General features: G+C 45.7%; 1 protein-coding gene across 2 annotated transcripts in view; it reads right to left on the reverse strand.

Moving 5' to 3' along the window:
* LOC148323134 (contactin-associated protein-like 5) overlaps positions 1 to 17,439 on the reverse strand; it is a 168,410-nt gene that overhangs the window by 88,762 nt on the left and 62,209 nt on the right. The window contains exons 1-3 of one of the 2 annotated variants that reach the window (XM_088314686.1): positions 8,161 to 8,685; positions 7,417 to 7,564; positions 1,008 to 1,211 (exon numbers count right to left, since the gene is read on the reverse strand). In XM_088314686.1, coding sequence (XP_088170812.1) covers positions 1,008 to 1,211; positions 7,417 to 7,564; positions 8,161 to 8,295 — 487 coding nt within the window. In that variant the 5' untranslated portion in view covers positions 8,296 to 8,685. Of the gene's footprint in view, positions 1 to 1,007; positions 1,212 to 7,416; positions 7,565 to 8,160; positions 8,686 to 17,439 lie in introns of those variants that run through there. The other variant, XM_088314685.1, reaches the window with a different exon arrangement.

The raw sequence follows: 17,439 nt of genomic DNA on the forward strand, positions 1-17,439 counted from the left end.
CGCGCTCCGCTCGTGCCCGGGCGGAAGAGGTGCTCCAATTCGGCTTAACTGTGACGCACGCCCGCCCTCCTCCTCCGGAGCTTCCATTCGGTTAAACTTAGGGGCCGCTTGGAACCGCCCGTGCCCGGGGAAGGTGCTCCTCTTTGGCTTACTGTGACGCAAGCATGCCCTCCTCCTCTGGAGCTTCCATTCGGTTAAACTTAGGGGCCGCTTGGCACCGCCCGTGCCCGGGGAAGGTGCTCCTCTACGGGTTAACTGCCACGCACGCCGGCCGGAGGTCTGGTACGGTCCGAACCGCGCGAAACGTCGCCACCGATCGTGTCCGGGGGAACGTGCTCTTCCTCGTCCACTCTCCTCTTCGCCCACGCTCTTCTTCGGCGCACGCCGGCCGTCTAACTGCTCCAGCGCCCCGTCGTGCCGCTCGGCGAAACTACAATGCCCCCGAATATTTTTTAGACCCGCGAAGCACTGAACCCGCGAAAGGTGAACCGCGAAGTAGCGAGCGTTCACTGTATGCCACTTTTGCCTTGTATAGCCTTACCAATAGACCAAAAAATATATACAGCTCTTAACAAATTAAACCTCCAACCAAAGGCCCCCAAAAATAGGAAAGAAAATTATAAATGCATGATGATTTTGTATTGAGATATCAAAATGACAGTTATTGACCCACACTACTCAAGAGAAAATTTTGTGAAATGTGATTAAAAGTTATGCTTCATTAATTTATGACTTACTAGAGAAGCCGTATGAGCTGCCTCTAAGCATTTCATGATTATGGATGCTGTCCATGTATTTGGAAACAGGCTGGAAACATTTGTTCAGCACTCTCCGACCAGATATTGTTTTTAAAAGTATTTTATATTAAAAAAAAAAAAAAAAGACAAAAATGTCTTGATGCTGATCTCTGTACAGCATGAGGCTATATCACGAAGTAAGCGTATTTAAGAGATGCAGTTTACGATGAGATCTCAGTTTAGATTGTTAAACCACAAAATACGCATTACCTAAATTGAGGTAGAGGTCCAGTTTCCCCCGATGCAGCTCCAGAGTGATGTAGTCGCCTCTCTGGCCCTCGCCATGCAGCAAAACCCCGTTGGCCTGCTGACTCTTAAACATCAGCGAGATGACATCTTTCACGGTGGACATGGACTTTTGGTTAAATCGATACAGCAAGGAGCTTCTGCCATCAAAGTCTGCCACGTAGGATTCTGAGATGGGGAAAACAGAGCAATGCTTGCATCAGTGTGACAGAAAAACATGACAAGGAGATGTGGAGTGCGCCTGCAGTTTAAATGATATTTATGATCCAATTTTGAATTTTGTGGGAATGTTTATATTTGTAAAGTTTATTAGCAAACTTAAGCATTCAAGGAGAACTAATGTGGATCCAGATGGCCCATTTTTATGGCGTAAAAGTATTTTTTTATTGTGTGTGTGTGTGTGTGTGTGTATAAAATGTTTTTTTTATGTGGCAGAACTAAACAAAACTTTTCTATTGTCTCCCAGAAAAAGGCTATTTTGGTGTCAGAATGCCCACATGGTCTACTACAGTGCGGCATGTGAAAAATTGTTCCAATATGCAGTGGCTGTGGGGCAAAAGAATCGGTCATTATCTGTGTTAATGTTCATGTCTCCCCTGAGGCGGGGGGCATGCAGTCGCAAGACCTGCCGCTTATCTCCTGAAGGGGCACAATGGCGCGGAAACTAACATGACACAAATAGCGGGAAAAAAACAAAAAAAACACTCTTCAGTTGGGCAACTTATTTCTCAACCGTGTGCTTTAACTCTGCAGGCCCCTTGTTTGTTTTATACCACTCCTGTTTGTTTTGTGATCTGTGAAGCACTTTGTGTTGCCTGGAGCGCTACGGTGTGCTCCATAAATACAAAGTAATGCTATGCAAGTGACTGCGCCTGTGGCTCGCCACAGTCGTCTCTCTCCGTAGAATGAGAATAAAAACATACACACACACACACACACAAAAAAGAAACAAACATAATATTTTTTAACAAGCTGTTTCTTTACCAACTGAAAGAAACCAATCAAAGTAACTGGCTAGAATAAAGTTAATCCTGCAACCCGGGGAGTCCTAATTACAACAATTACGATGAATCAAATGAAAAACAGGACCACATGACTGCACAGGTGCTCCGCTTGTATATTTAGGGTGCTACTGAACATCAATATCTTGAAACAGATGTCAAGTATTTGCTGTTTATCCTGTTCAGTGTTGCCGGGGAACTGGAGTCTGTCCCAGGTGACTGTGGAAGGACAACATCCTGGATTGATCGCCAGGCCAAAAGGCCAACATGACTGCACAGGTGCAGAATTTTAAGGCACTTGTGTAGTATAGCCAAAGATGAAATATTAAGATGGCAATACAAACTTCCAATGTTCTACCATTTATCCTGGTAGGGGTTGAAGAAAAAATGTCTTGATGAGATGATTGTGAGTGGACGACACCTGGGATTGGTCAAAATATTTAAGAATGAAATGAATCCATTTTCAATGAGTTTGAGTGATTATATTTGCTTGCTGCAGTGATGAAAATTACAATTGTAAGTGGGAAAAGCAGTATTCATTCATCTTCTGTACCGCTTCTCCTCAATAGGGGGTGCTGGAGCCCATCCCAGCTATCTTCGTGCAGTAGTTGGGAGACACCCTGAACTGGTTGCCAGCCAATTGCAGGGCACACAGATACGAACAACCATTCACGCTCACACTCATACCTAGGGGCAATTTAGAGTGTTCAATCGACCTGCCATGCATGTTTTTGGAATGTGGGAGGAAACCGGAGTACCCGATATATATGTATATATTAGTGCTGTCAAGTGATTAATTAATCTAAAAAAATTCCAAGATTTATTGTGATTAATCACATTTTTCAACTACTATTTTTTGCAAAGCTTATAACAGATATTTACTTGAATAATATCTTGGAATTGATGAAAAATCACCAAATATGAAGTATATTTCCTTCAAAGACTGTTCTAATAGCTTTCTTGGATTCTTGAATCCGATCTAAATGGAGACATCTTTCCAGGCATTTATTTTCGAAACTTTTCTCAAAACTGCCCACAAGCGCCACACTCCAGCAGTGTGGTAACTAAAACACAGTGTTTTGTTCTGAGACATGCAAAAGACAGCTAATATGGCACAATATTTGCAAAGTATACAAATTATTTTTTATGTAAATCAAACTTAAAATTGTTTGGATTAATCACCTGAGTTAATGCTTAAATTTTGACAGCCCTAACATATATATATATATATGTGTGTGTGTGTGTGTGTATGTGCATATGTGTCATTTAAGGAGCAACTATCCATTGCTAATGTGACTATTTCCAAAATGTTTAGTTGCAACTCCGTAAATTTTATTTTTCATTAAAACGATATAGATATTACAATGAAGTTTTATTTGATGAGAATGTAAGTTACTCACTGATGAGAGCCTCATGTATGCCCATTGAAGAGATTTTGACCCCTTCTGAAGATTTACTTCTTCTGTAGTGCACTGAAACATTTTGGAGCGATAATTTCATTAAAAAAACAAACGAACAAAAAAAAATAGTGATGGTTTTAGCTCAGAAATTCTAAGTAAATTTTACAAGGAGAATTTTTGAGCACATTTTACAAGCATAGTTTATTGTTTTTTAAAACGAACAAGTAAAGTTTACAAGTAGAATTTTGAAGTTTTTTCAAGTAAGTATTGCTCCAATTTTTTTCATGATTCAATGTTTTATTCTCTTCCAAGTTGCAAATTTTACTCTCTTTTGACTGGAACCAAATATTTTCCGTTTAGTGTTTGCTGCAGGAGGAAACCTTTAAAACATGTAGGATAGCTGCCCTCGAGAACCTGAGTTTGAGACCCCTGGTCTATGCGGAGAAAAAGGCTTAATGCCCATAAAATCCAAAATACTGGGGATATTTGCTTTATAGTTTGAGAGGTGCAACTGTGCATAAGTGGACATGTGCATGTGAAATGTAGTGGCAATTGGTTGTACATTTTGAACATTAAGCCATGTTTAGCTTCTTTTTTTTTTTTTAAACACGCATTAAGTGTTTTAGACTGTCTCCAAAATTGTGCTACACTACATGCATGTTCCAGTAGGCATACATGTTTTACTTTCATTGTTGAAACAAAAAAAAGCTCAACAAAAACAAAAAAAAATCAAGATGCACCAGTGTTTACGCTTGAGCGCACCTGTGGTGTCTTACAAAGAAATTACGCCTCAACGATTGAAACATTTTAGAAGTAGGTCAAAAACAACTGATTTACTTGGTTGTTTAATATCACACTTGATGGGTTTTCACACACTCTACAGACCCAATTATTTGTATACAAGCAATTAAAAAGCCTTTTTGGTCTTTTTTATAGGAAATAACATGTTTTGTGTTAACACCCATCCTAACTCTGATGCCAACTGCCATTGTGTTGTACTGTTGGTGCTTTGTTTGAAAATGGCCTCCGCAGTAGAGCTGACTGCGGGATGTTCAATCATAATACCAATAACTGTGATCTCAATGAGAAAAGCAAAGTGTTACACTCACAATGAAAATGACATTTCAATTTACAAATATCTTCCCTCACGTCGTGGCATCTGAGAAGATCACCTCATCCTCCCTCATCATTTGTGCGCCTCATCGTTCATAGAGTGTACAATCGATTGGTGGCGAGGTAGCATTTTGGCCGTCACCTTTACATAATCCTTCTTGTGAGAGACGCCACGCTCTAACGTGGCAACGCAGGCAGCTCATGATGATGTGACTGCAGATGAGCTCTGCTAAACCGGCCGGTCTTCTTTTCCTTTGAAGCCTAAAGCTGATCATCTAAAGAATATGACGATGGCTTCAATGTCGAGACAGCGTTTGTGTTAGTCTAACACTGGCGGTGAAGTGTGTGTGAGGCAGCCGGACGACATAAAACTGCTCATTGTGACATTGTCCGCCACGCTCACTGCTTTTAATTGCCCCATTTTCAAGTGAATCCCTTGGAAGTGTTTTTTTATAACAACTGTAGAAAACTGTTATCATGTGAACTCATGGGATACTTCATTAAGTACACCTGCATTTACAAAAGCCAAAAATGCCTTTGCTGGGAATCTAATGCTCTGTTTTATGCACTAATTTAACATCATTGGTCGAAGTTTACAGCAAAGCTGCATCACATCCAAGGCTGTTCTTTTCACCCAAATAAAGTAATAAAAATATTGGAAGCAGCTCCAAAAATTATGCCGTGTAATATGACCCGACTGCAAACTTCAACCACAATATAATAAATGATGTTAATAAATGAATAAAGCAATCCTTGACAGCATACCTAAAGGATAGCAGAGAGTGCTACACTTGTGTATTTGGCCTGATATTTTTATTTTATTTTCATTGTGACTTTTTCTCATTAAAATAAAACTATAATTACTTTTGAAATAAGGATGTTTGCTCATATTTATTGTATGTCGAAAATAATCAGTTGCCGAGCGTCAAGTTAACCCTCCGTTTAGGAGATTATCAAGCTCCTTTCACACACAAGGCGCATTCCGCTGAAATCGTGTCAGGTATGTCAATAGCATGTGCCGCTCAATGCGATGCAGACTGCAAGAAACTTTCAACGTGATATTTCCATTTCCTTGCTATGTTGTGACCCCAAGCAAAGATAAAATGAGAAATTTAAAATGCAGAATTAAAAGCAAAAAATCAGCATATGAGCACTGCAAGTTTAGCAGCGGATTTCAGTGTCGGCATCAAAGAACATCTCATTGGAGGGCATTAGGCACATTCTGCCACTCAATAAATGCGGATAATATCAGTTTTCTGTCAACAACTAATACACTAATCCATCTCTTGTACCGAAACATGCACTCACATTGCTAGAAAATGACTGTGGTAAACAGATATTGACAATCTAAGTGGAGCCTGGCTTGACTTCATCTCGCAAGTAGGGTAGCCTGACAGCAGTAGAAAATGTATGCACACGCGCTCTCAGAGGCGCGCACACACTCACACATTCAGCATTAAGAATTGCAAACAGGTATGCCACGGCGGGCATTATAAGGTAAATTAAAAAAATGTGTTTACTTTTCAAGAGTTGTAGGCAGCAAGTGTGAGCACGTTTCTATTTGCAAAAGTGTTGTTTCAGACATTTATGCATTTTCAGATTGCGTCACTCAAACACCAGCTGAAGCAACTGGGACTTTTCTTTTATAAATTACTGTTTGCCAGCGGTCTGAGGTCTGAAAACATGTTTCGTAGGGCTCTACAGTATATTCGTTGACAGTGTAGTTGTATTCGAGTGTAAAAACTGATGCATCTTGATTGTCGTTGCTGCGGATGCCACGTGTTAGTGACATTGGTAAACGGTTTTGCACCATGCTGGGCATTTCAGCAGTGAAAGTACACTAACCTTTAAACCTGTTGGGACTATATCTCAATATTGGCGCATGTAGTGTCACGCGATATTTGGAGGACAGTCTAAAAACGCTTTAATGTGTGTATAAAAAAAAGCTTAAAGTGGCTTAATGCTAGAAAACTATGAACAGTTGCCACCAGAATGCATGTGCATGCCAAAATCAATCTCGGCAAATATCAAAACAATTGCCTCAATATTTTGGATTTTATGGACACCCAATGGGACGGACGGGCGCCCATTTTGTGGACGGACGATGGAAGAAAAGAGGATGGACTAAGGAAGGTCGGAAGTGGGTTTTCATTCGACTCTTTAATTCTCCCTAACCGGGTCAAGTACCGCGGGGATAGAATTAAAATATTTCCACTCGGAGCAGAATAAAATACTATTGCGTATAGTGGCCCTTTAACTGAGAGTTCAACGGGAAACGAGAGAGAGAAAACGAGAGACAGAGAGAGAGAAAGAGTGAAAAAGAGTGAGTGAGAGCGTGACAACCAGCTGTGCGAAGAAGGAATTGAGAGCCAAAATAAGCCTCTTAAGTTGCATTTAGTTTGAGGAAAGAAATTAAGTGCAATAAATCATCATCAGTAACCTCTGCAATGCAACCACATGAATAAGGGACGATGACGGATGGGTACCCAGGTTGTGGACAGAGGATGTACCAGCAAAATACGATAAAGTGCCCATCACTGGCGCTTTCTTCATTAAGCAACATTAAGCTTGTGTGCACACTAATCGAGAGGAAGTCCATAGAATCTAAATATTGGTGCAATCATTTTGACTTTAACAAACATTGATGTGGCCATATCTAGAGATCTGCACATGGATTTGTGGTGCTTGGTTGTAGAAATATATATATATATATATATATATATATATATATATACACATATATATATATATATATATATATATATATACACATATATATTAGAATTAGAATTAGAAATCCCTTTATTGTCATTGTACTCAAGTGTGCAACGAGATTAGAGAGCTCCCCTCTCCACTTACTATAGGAACAGCCGTAAACTTCCACCCTGAGGCCGATCCAGCCACTTGGATTCCAGCCGAGAGGGACGAATCGAAGGAAACGGGCTCTTACAGAGTGGGAGAGCTTGTTCTGGATGACACCCTCCGAATTGATATTCCCGCCAAATGTCTGTGGGAAGCAGAAACAAGAAATGTAAGGCAAAGACAAATTCAATAATGTTGCTGGCATCCGGTTTCCCAATTAAATGTATGTCTTTCACAATTTAAAACAGTTCTCATTTATTAAAGATAAAGATAAAGATGTCCTTTATTAGTCCCACAATGGGGAAATTTGAGGTGTTACAGCAGCAAAGATATAGATCACACAGAGTCGGCGGCGTAATGTAGCCGTTAATGTATAACATTAGCAGCAGACATTCATAAAAAGCATGCAAATATACACAGTATAAACGTATCTAAGTGTAAGGAAACACTCCTAATGCCTGTCCATTATACAGAGGGGGAAACGCTATAATGATAAAAACTGCTGAATGATTACTGCAATGATAAAAATATTGCAATGGTAAAAGTACTGTCATGGTAAGAGTACTGAAATGATAGAAAAGTACTGCATGGTAGAAAATACTGCAATGATAAAAGTACTGTAATGGTAAAAAGTACTGCAATGATAAAATATACTGCAATGGTAAAAGTACTGTAATAGTAAAAGTACTGCAACGATAGAAAAATACTGCAATGATGAAAGTACTGTAATAGTAAAAGTACCGCAATGATAGTGTGGTGGTTCGGGTTTGGGGGGCCTGGCGAGTTATATGTTTCAGGACTCCGGCGGTTTCCATCAGCCATCCAGGCACGCCTCCGGCTTTCGTAGGCGTCGGCTCTTGCGCACCTGCAGCCCATCAGCGGCAATCACCGCCATCTTAAAACCCAGCGTCGCCAGGAGCCAGACGCCGGATTATCCCGTGACCAACCGTGGTATTTGGCTCACGTCGTCGCTCTCATCGCTCACGCCTGATTGCTCTGACGCTCGATCGCGCTTAACCCCTGTGTTTCCGTGTTCTCCCTCCAGCCGCCCAGCTCCCGTCCGAGTCCGTGCCTTCGCTCCCCACCGTTGAGCTTCTGATCGCCGCATGCATCCTTGCCGCTCCGATCCTGCCTGCCTGCCGCTTCCCGCTCCCGCCACCACGCCTGCGTCTCCCCCGCGACGCCGATCACCTCGCCTGCGCTCCTTCCGCTACAGCGCCGGCTTGCCTCCCGCTCGCCGCTCCCGCTGCTTCGCCGCCTGCCTGCCTTCCGCACCCCGCCCCCGCTGCCTTGCCACCCGCCCGCCGATCCTCGCTCCCGCAGCCGCATCTGACCAACCGCGCCGCTCCCCCTCCAGCTCCCCTTCCCCGGTTCCAGACTTCGCTGCTCCCCCTCTAACCTTACCAATAAAACCTCTTAACCTCTCCCTGGTTGCTCTTGGGTCCTCTATTCCCTCCACACGGTCCTTCGGACCGTCACAGATAGGAAATACTGCAATGATAAAAGTACTGCAATGATAAAAGTACTGTAGTAGTGAACGTCCTGCAATGGTAGAAATACTGCAGTGATAGAAGTACTGTTATAAGAATACTGTAATGGTAAACAAAATACATCATTGGTCAATATTTAAGTACACCATTGGCTGAAAGTACAGTAATAGTGTGTATTGCATCCTAGGACTGCACAATTGCACTAATGCCCTCCTGTTTGTAGGCCTGACCCAATGTTAAAAAGTCTGACAGCAGTTGGCAGGAAGGAGCGGCGAAATCTCTCTTTGGTACAGCGAGGGTGTAACAGTATATCACTGAAGGAGCTGTGGAGTGTTCTCAGAGTGTCATTGAGTGGGTGGGCTGGGTTGTCCAGCATTGATGACAGTTTTGCCGTCATCCTCCTGCCCCCCAGGATAATAACTACATAATGCATGGGTCAAAACATCCCAACCCCAATACACTCTATCGTTTTAAGAACCATGGATATTGGCAAAAGGATGCTGAGTTTCCAAGTGCCAGGCAAGAGGTCTAGAGGAAGACCAAAGAGGAGGTTTATGGATGTCGTTAAAGAGGACATGAAAGTAGTTGAGGTGAGAACAGAGGATGAAGAGGACACGTTTAGATGGAAGCAACTGATTCACTGTGGTGACCCCTGAAGGGAAAAGCCGAAAGGAAAAGAAGACGTTTTAAGCCCCATGGATCTTGCTAGCTTGTTTTGAGGGATTGGTCCTGTCTCTTGAAAATGAATCAAGGGGGGCGCAATGCGATGCTGGGGGGGCGCGTGGGACCCTGGGGAACATGTTTTTTTGCATAGTTTTGGGACCAAAAAAGGCAATCTCAGGCAACGCGAGTTTGAGCTCGTCAAAGCTGTTTGTGCCCCTAGTTCACGCAGTGCTGGTTTAAAAAAGTGTCGCCCTGTCACGCAGTACTAATTAAAAAAAAGCGTCGTCCTGTCACGCAGTACTGATTAAAAAAAAGCGTCGCCCCGTCGCTTGTTGACCCGGAAGTGATTTATTTCGCCGCTATTTAAATGCACCCCGCCAAGCTCTAGTGCTTCGATGTATGCTCGACTTTAAACAGAAGTCTGACTCGAACCGCATTTGGGCATAGAGCCAGCAGCTATGAACAGAAATGTTGTATTGCAACAATTTCGTATCTAAACAAAATAAGACGACGGCTATGTTACCAATTTAGCAGATGCTCTCAAGCTGGAACATGGAAATGGATGACATCACATCGAAGAGGTTCGACGTCAAACGTATTGTAAACAGAAAAAAAAATACTTATAGTAAACATTAAAACTGTTGCTTTATGTTATTTATATAGATTTTTGTTTAAAATGCCCCTGGCTCTTTTTGACTTTTCTATATTTGTCATGACCCGTGTCGGTCATGTCAGGTGTGTTTGTTATTGTTTTTGTCACGTTCCTTCCCCCACGCCATGTGTGTTTGTTTTTGTCAGCTGAGTGGGGCGTTTCCCCTCAGCACTCGTTCCTCACCAGCCACGCACCTGTTCCCCGTTACCGTCACACACCTGATCCCCATCTGCTCACTTAATGACTGGACTATTTGAACACCTCATCCCGACAGCTCAGCGTCGGGACATTACTCCCTGTACGGACTGTCACGGCCACTCTCATTCTCGCCCTCGCTCATGCCCATGCTCATGCCCATGCTCATGCCCACGATCATGCCCACGATCCCTAGTGTTTGTCACGGTCCTCGTTACTTGTCATTTTTGTTCTGTTTAGTCACGTTTAGTTTGTCTTTGTTATTTTGCACCCCGCCACGTTTGTTTGTCCACGCCACGTTGTTTGTCCTCGTCTGATTAATTTAATAAATTCCCTTTAGTTTACCCTTTGCCCTGCTTCCTCGCATTCTGGGTCCACCTCCTCCTCGCCGACCGGCGATCGCCCCCTGACAGAATGTCCCGACCAAACCCGGACCCAGCGAGAAGCTCTCGGCGGCGTCGTCGCTGCTCGGACTACCCCCCTCAGCCTGCCGACCAACCCCGTGTCCTTCATGTAGGTGCTACTTTCCGTTCTACGTCTGTTTCTCCCCTCTCTTTCCACGATCACTGTATTGATTACCAACCGGTCATACCTCCACATCTTATCATAGACTCCGACTACGAAGACGAATTTGAGCACCTTGCCATTTCACCCCCTCACATTTTTGTAGACTCTGCCAGGATGGCCGAGTGGTCTAAGGCGCCGCGTTCAGGACCCAGTCTCCCCAGGAGGCCTGGGTTCGAATCTCGAATTTCCCCATTGTGGGACTAATAAAGGGCAAATTATTATTATTATTATTATTAGATCATGAGGATGATTTCAAGTACATTTACGACCTGTTGTATGCTCAGCACGACACAGATGCAGTTAGGACCCGTCACTTTCCTCCCCCCGAACAATTTCCGTCACCTTTTTCTTTTGACCGCTTTGAGACCACCTCCCACGTTACCTTGCGTCATCCACCTCGTCCCAAGTCACGTAGATCACGGCCACGTCGTTCACCACGTCCACCGTCTGTTTCCGCACCTAGTCACGTTCCCCTTGCGTTTCATAGCTCACGTTCACCAGCAACAGTAGTCACGGTCCCTCATGTCTCCCGTTCCCCTGACTCCCTATGGCGGCAGGCTGATAGGGGTCAGGCCCCCCGTCTCGGCTGCGCCCGGCTCGACTGCTGCGCTCGGCCCGTAGCCACCTCCCCGTCAGCGGCTTAGCCCCGTATCGCTTCCGCGTCAGCTGCAGAGACCATCCCGCCTCCACATCAGCTGCAGCCTCCGGAGCTGGTCCTCGCCAGCTGCAGCGTCCCGTCCCGGCTCCTCGCCAGCTGCAGCGTCCCGTCCCGGCTCCTCGCCAGCTGCAGCGTCCCGTCCCGGCTCCTCGCCAGCTGCAGAGCCCCGTCCCGGCTCCCCGCCAGCTGCTGAGCCCCGTTCCGGCGCTTCAAGTCCCTGTTCCGGCGGCGCACGTCCCGCGTCCGTCCCAAGTTCACGTTCCGGCGGCGCACGCCCTGCGTCCGCCTCAAGCTCTTGTCCCGGCGGAGCACGCCCTGCGGCCGCCCCAAGTTCACGTCCCGGCGGAGCACGTCCTACGTCCGCCCCAAGTCCATGTTGCGGCAAAGCAAGCCCTGCGTCCGTCCCAAGCTCACGTTCCGGCGGAGCCCGTCCCGCGTCCGCCTCCGGTCCATGATCCGACGGCGCCTGTCCTGCGGCCGTCGCAAGTTCCTGCCTCGACGGCGGATGACAATTCCCCGCCGTCCCAAGCCACGTTCGCGACAGCGTCCGACGAAGCGCCGCCGCCCCCGGTTCCGGTGCCCGCGATGGACGACGGTCCGCCGCCGCGTCACGCCTCAGCCTCGGCGACGCACGACGACCCACCATCGCGCCCCGCTCTTGCCCTAGCAGCATCCGACGACCCGTCGCCACGGCTCGCCTTGGTCCCGGCAGCGCTCGACGACCCACGGTCGCTCCTGGTTCCTGCCTCGGCGGGGGACCACGACCAGCCGCCGCTCCACGTTCCTGTCTTGGCGGGGTTCGACGACCAGCCGCCGCTCCACGTTCCTGTCTCGGCGGGGTTCGACGACCAGCCGCCGCTCCACGTTCCTGTCTCGGCGGGGTACGACGACCAGCCGCCGCTCCACGTTCCTGTCTCGGCGGGGTTCGACGACCAGCCGCCGCTCCACGTTCCTGTCTCGGCGGGGTTCGACGACCAGCCGCCGCTCCACGTTCCTGTCTCGGCGGGGTACGACGACCAGCCGCCGCTCCACGTCCCTGACTCGACGACGCTCGACGACCAGCCGCCGCTCCACGTCCCTGTCTCGGCGACGCTCGACGACCAGCCGCCGCTCCACGTTCCTGTCTCGGCGGGGTACGACGACCAGCCGCCGCTCCACGTTCCTGTCTCGGCGGGGTTCGACGACCAGCCGCCGCTCCACGTTCCTGTCTCGGCGGGGTACGACGACCAGCCGCCGCTCCGAGTTCCTGTCTCGGGTGTGCCCGGACGTCCGCCTGAATGGCCACGGGTGGACTCATCGATCTGGCCTCCCGGACGTCCGCCCGAATGGCCCCGACGGGACTTGCTGGTCTGGCCTCCAGGACATCCGCCAGACCGGTCTCGCTCGCGGGCCTTGGTCCCGCCTCCCGGCCCCTTCCGCCCACCCTCGTTTTTGGACATTTTTTCTTTTTTGTTTAAGTGTTTTGGGACGTCTGGAATCCGTCCCTTAAGGGGGGGGGGTCCTGTCATGACCCGTGTCGGTCATGTCAGGTGTGTTTGTTATTGTTTTTGTCACGTTCCTTCCCCCACGCCATGTGTGTTTGTTTTTGTCAGCTGAGTGGGACGTTTCCCCTCAGCACTCGTTCCTCACCAGCCACGCACCTGTTCCCCGTTACCGTCACACACCTGATCCCCATCTGCTCACTTAATGACTGGACTATTTGAACACCTCATCCTGACAGCTCAGCGTCGGGACAATACTCCCTGTACGGACTGTCACGGCCACTCTCATTCTCGCCCTCATTCTCGCCCTCGCTCATGCCCATGCTCATGCCCATGCTCATGCCCACGATCCCTAGTGTTTGTCACGGTCCTCGTTACTTGTCATTTTTGTTCTGTTTAGTCACGTTTAGTTTGTCTTTGTTATTTTGCACCCTGCCACGTTTGTTTGTCCACGCCACGTTGTTTGTCCTCGTCTGATTAATTTAATAAATTCCCTTTAGTTTACCCTTTGCCCTGCTTCCTCGCATTCTGGGTCCACCTCCTCCTCGCCGACCGGCGATCGCCCCCTGACAATATTATGTACGTATTAATAACTGTTTGGTTTGTTCATGTTAATAAAGTGAAAAAAAATACAAAAACGCAAAGTAAATATATTTCATCAATATTTGCACAACAGTACTGAGTTTCGAGATCCTCACAATAGTCGTTCTCAAAATGATATATTTTTTCATTAATTTAGCTTTGTTAAGGGATATTTTATTGACAATATAACATTAGTACAAAATGTAAAAAAAAAAAATTGGTGGGGCGGGGGCGCGAATTTTTTTCTTCTTGGTAGGGGGGGATGTGACAGGAAATAATTGAGAACCACCGCTCTAATGCAAAAGACCCCAACCTTTTCTTCCGCCAGGGACAAATTCATGGTAGCACAGATTTTTCGTGGAACGACAACCATTTGTCGACAGCGGGAGGGGTAAAGGACGCTGACGAAAATTCATGATCGAAAAGTCTTCACTGTTGACGAACTTTCCGGATCTGGACGTTTATGCTTCTCTTCTTCATTTTTTACATTTTTGTCTATTTGTCAATTGACACTGGTGGGTGGTGGATCATTGTTCTCGTGTACTATAAGGAAATAACATTTATTGATTTATACACAGTTGGCACTCTGGCTGACTGGTTAGCACGATGGCCTCACAGTGCAGAGGTCGTGGGTTTGATTCCGGCTCCGGCCTTCCTGTGTGGAGTTTGCTTGTTCTCCCCGTGCCTGCGTGGGTTTCCTCCTGGCACTCCGGTTTCCTCCCACATTCCAAAAACATGTATGGTAGGTTGATTGAACACTCTAAATTGCTAAATTAGGTGTGAGATTGAGTGCGGATGGTTGTTCATTTAAATCTGCCCTGTGATTGACTGGCAACCAGTTCAGGGTGTACTCCGCTGACTGCCCGAAGACAGCTGGGCTAGGCTCCAGCACCCCCACAACGCTTGTGAGGAGAAGCGGTTCAGATAACGGATGGATGATGTATACACCTTTAATGTACCATATCTGCAGCATCTTCTTCAACGTGCTACACACCTCCAATGTATCATATCATAATTTGTCCATCCATCCATCCATGTTCTGTACCACTTCTCCTCACTAGCCTATCCCAGCTATCTTCGGGCAGTAGGCGGGGGCACCCTGAACTGGTTGCCAGCCAATTGCAGGGCACACAGAGACGAACAACCATCCGCGCTCACACTCATACCTAGGGTCAATTTAGAGTGTTCAATCGGCCTGCCATGCATATTTTTTGGAATGTGGGAGGAAACCGGAGTACCCGGAGGAAACCCACGCAAGCACGGGGAGAACATGCAAACTCCACACAGGATGGCCGGAGCCGGGATCGAACCCACGCCCGAAGCTGTCTCTCACTGTGAGGCCATCGTGCTAACCAGTCGGCCACCGTGCCGCCTATCATAATTTGTGATCTGCATATTTATAATCAATCATATTGAGATTCATTTTTTTAACACCTAATATGCAATATCTACACAGTTAATGGTCTATACACTTCTAGTGTTGCACATTTATATTTTAAATACAGCTTCAATGTGCCAAATTCACCGCATATTTAATGCCCTTACAACTGCTAATATTGACTTCATTTTAACTTTAAAGAAAAATATTTACATAATAGTAATATACACACCTCTCATGTGCTGTATTAAAATGTTGAAGGTTCTGTACATTAATGTTCCATATTTACTTCCTATTTAATGTTCTATACAACTCGAATCCGCCATGTACACACAATTTTTAGTGGCCCATACAACCATAGCATGTTTACACCATATTTAATGTTATATATACCTCTAATGAACAAAATCAAAAATATGTCACTTGAAGCACATCGTGTAGCCTAATGAGGACCAAGATGAGGCAGCAGAGGATGAAAATATGAAAAACAGAATCCAAGGCTAACCAGATGGAGAGATCTTTCCTCTTGTCTTTGAACTACACACCACTATCCTATTTACAACGGAAAGATAAGAATCATCATGTGGTCTGGAAATATCCTTTTATATGTGTCCATGGAAAAAGAAAAAAAAAAGGCATTCTCACATCCAATAACACAACATGTCGGAGCGCATTTGTGAAGCATCATTTGTCTTTTTCATTTTCAGCTTCCAACAAAGCCAAAGGGAGGTACTGTAGACTGGCAAACAGAGAGTGGCTGAGGGAGAGAGACAATGGACTCTCTCCAAAGACTAATGATGCTGCTAACTGATTCTAGGCAGGTGACATATTCAATCAAAAAGGAATCATGCCGCAAAGTAAAGAGCCGCAAAGGATAGATCTTGACTTGTGGCATTTGTGACCAGTTCACAGTCAAAACATGGACAGAAATGTTGCCATGGTTTGCTGTCTGGTAGCAAACACTAACGCACGGCGCCTGCGGGATGCTGCAGAGACACGGCAGCTGCTTCTCGTAAGATAATCAAGGGCCCGCATGCAGTCGTTAAGGGCGAGATTGTTACTTTTGCCAAGGAGGAATTAGTCTTTTCTTAAAACGGAGACCTAATGTGTTGATTTGTACCGCTACACTGTAGTTTAATTTGGCAGAAGGCTCAGAAAGCTTGGCTGCTCATTTCATCCTCTGTCAAAACATAAACACTTTCATAGTGCTTATCTTTTTTCCCGCAGCCTCGACACCATGACATTTATCGCAGAGAATAAGCCAATGTATAATATGTCTGCATGGAAGCAGGTGAGAGCATATCAACAACAGTAGCAAAGCCTGGTTCAATTTCGTCGAGTAAAGCTCTAAATGATATCAAAATACAACATGCATTGTAAAACATTTTGATAAGGTAATTCAAAATGGTACAGTTGTCCTCACGAGGGAAGCGGGCGGGCTGGTGCCTATGCCAGCTGTCTTCGGGCAGTAGGAGGGGTGCAACTTCAACTGGTTGCCAGCCAATCGCGGGACACACATAGACGAACAACGATCTGTGCTCACACTCACACCTCGAGGCAATTCAGAGTGTCCAATCAACCTGCCATGCATGTTTTGGGAATGTGAGAGGAAACCGGAGAAAACCCACACAGGCACAGGAAGAACATGCACATCCACACAGGATGGCCGGAGCCGGAATTAAACCCCGCACCTCTGTACTGAGAGGCCATCATGCTAACCAGTCGTCCACCGTGTGGCCCTACTACCACTAATAATAATCATAATAATAAATAACAATGCCATCATACCACTACTAATAGTACGACGACTACTACTACTACTACTAATAATAATAATAATAATAATAATAATGCCATCATGTTGACGACTGGTTAGCACATCCGCCTCACAGTTTTGGTTAGGTTGTGAGCTCAAATCCGGACCGTGCCTTTATTCTCCTTGCCTGAGTTTTCTGGTTTCCTCCTACATTCCCAAAACGTGCTTGGTTGGTTAAATTAAGTTTCTAAATAAGTGTGAATGTGAGTGTGTATATAGGCTCTAGCACACCATCAACTCAATTGACGAATGGATGAATGGACCATAATATTTTCTCTTTGTTTATTCTTTATTTAAGACACAAAGGAATCCATATCACAAAGTAAAAAAAAAGAAACAGGAAAGAATAAAAAAAAATTATAATAAGAAAGAAAAATAACAAATGCATACACTAAAATTTAACATGAGATTATGAAGATCAGCGGAGCAGGTATGTAGACACTAGCAAACAGCTGACTTCCACTGGAACTTCTCGAGGCTCTCAGCAGCAGCCTCATGCTGCCATTTAAAAGCCACTGTGAGTTTTCTAATGCTTTCT

The sequence above is a fragment of the Idiotropiscis lumnitzeri genome, chromosome 14 (assembly GCF_059441095.1).
Source record: "Idiotropiscis lumnitzeri isolate Australia: NSW breed Sydney's pygmy pipehorse chromosome 14, RoL_Ilum_1.0, whole genome shotgun sequence".
NCBI lineage: Eukaryota > Metazoa > Chordata > Actinopteri > Syngnathiformes > Syngnathidae > Idiotropiscis > Idiotropiscis lumnitzeri.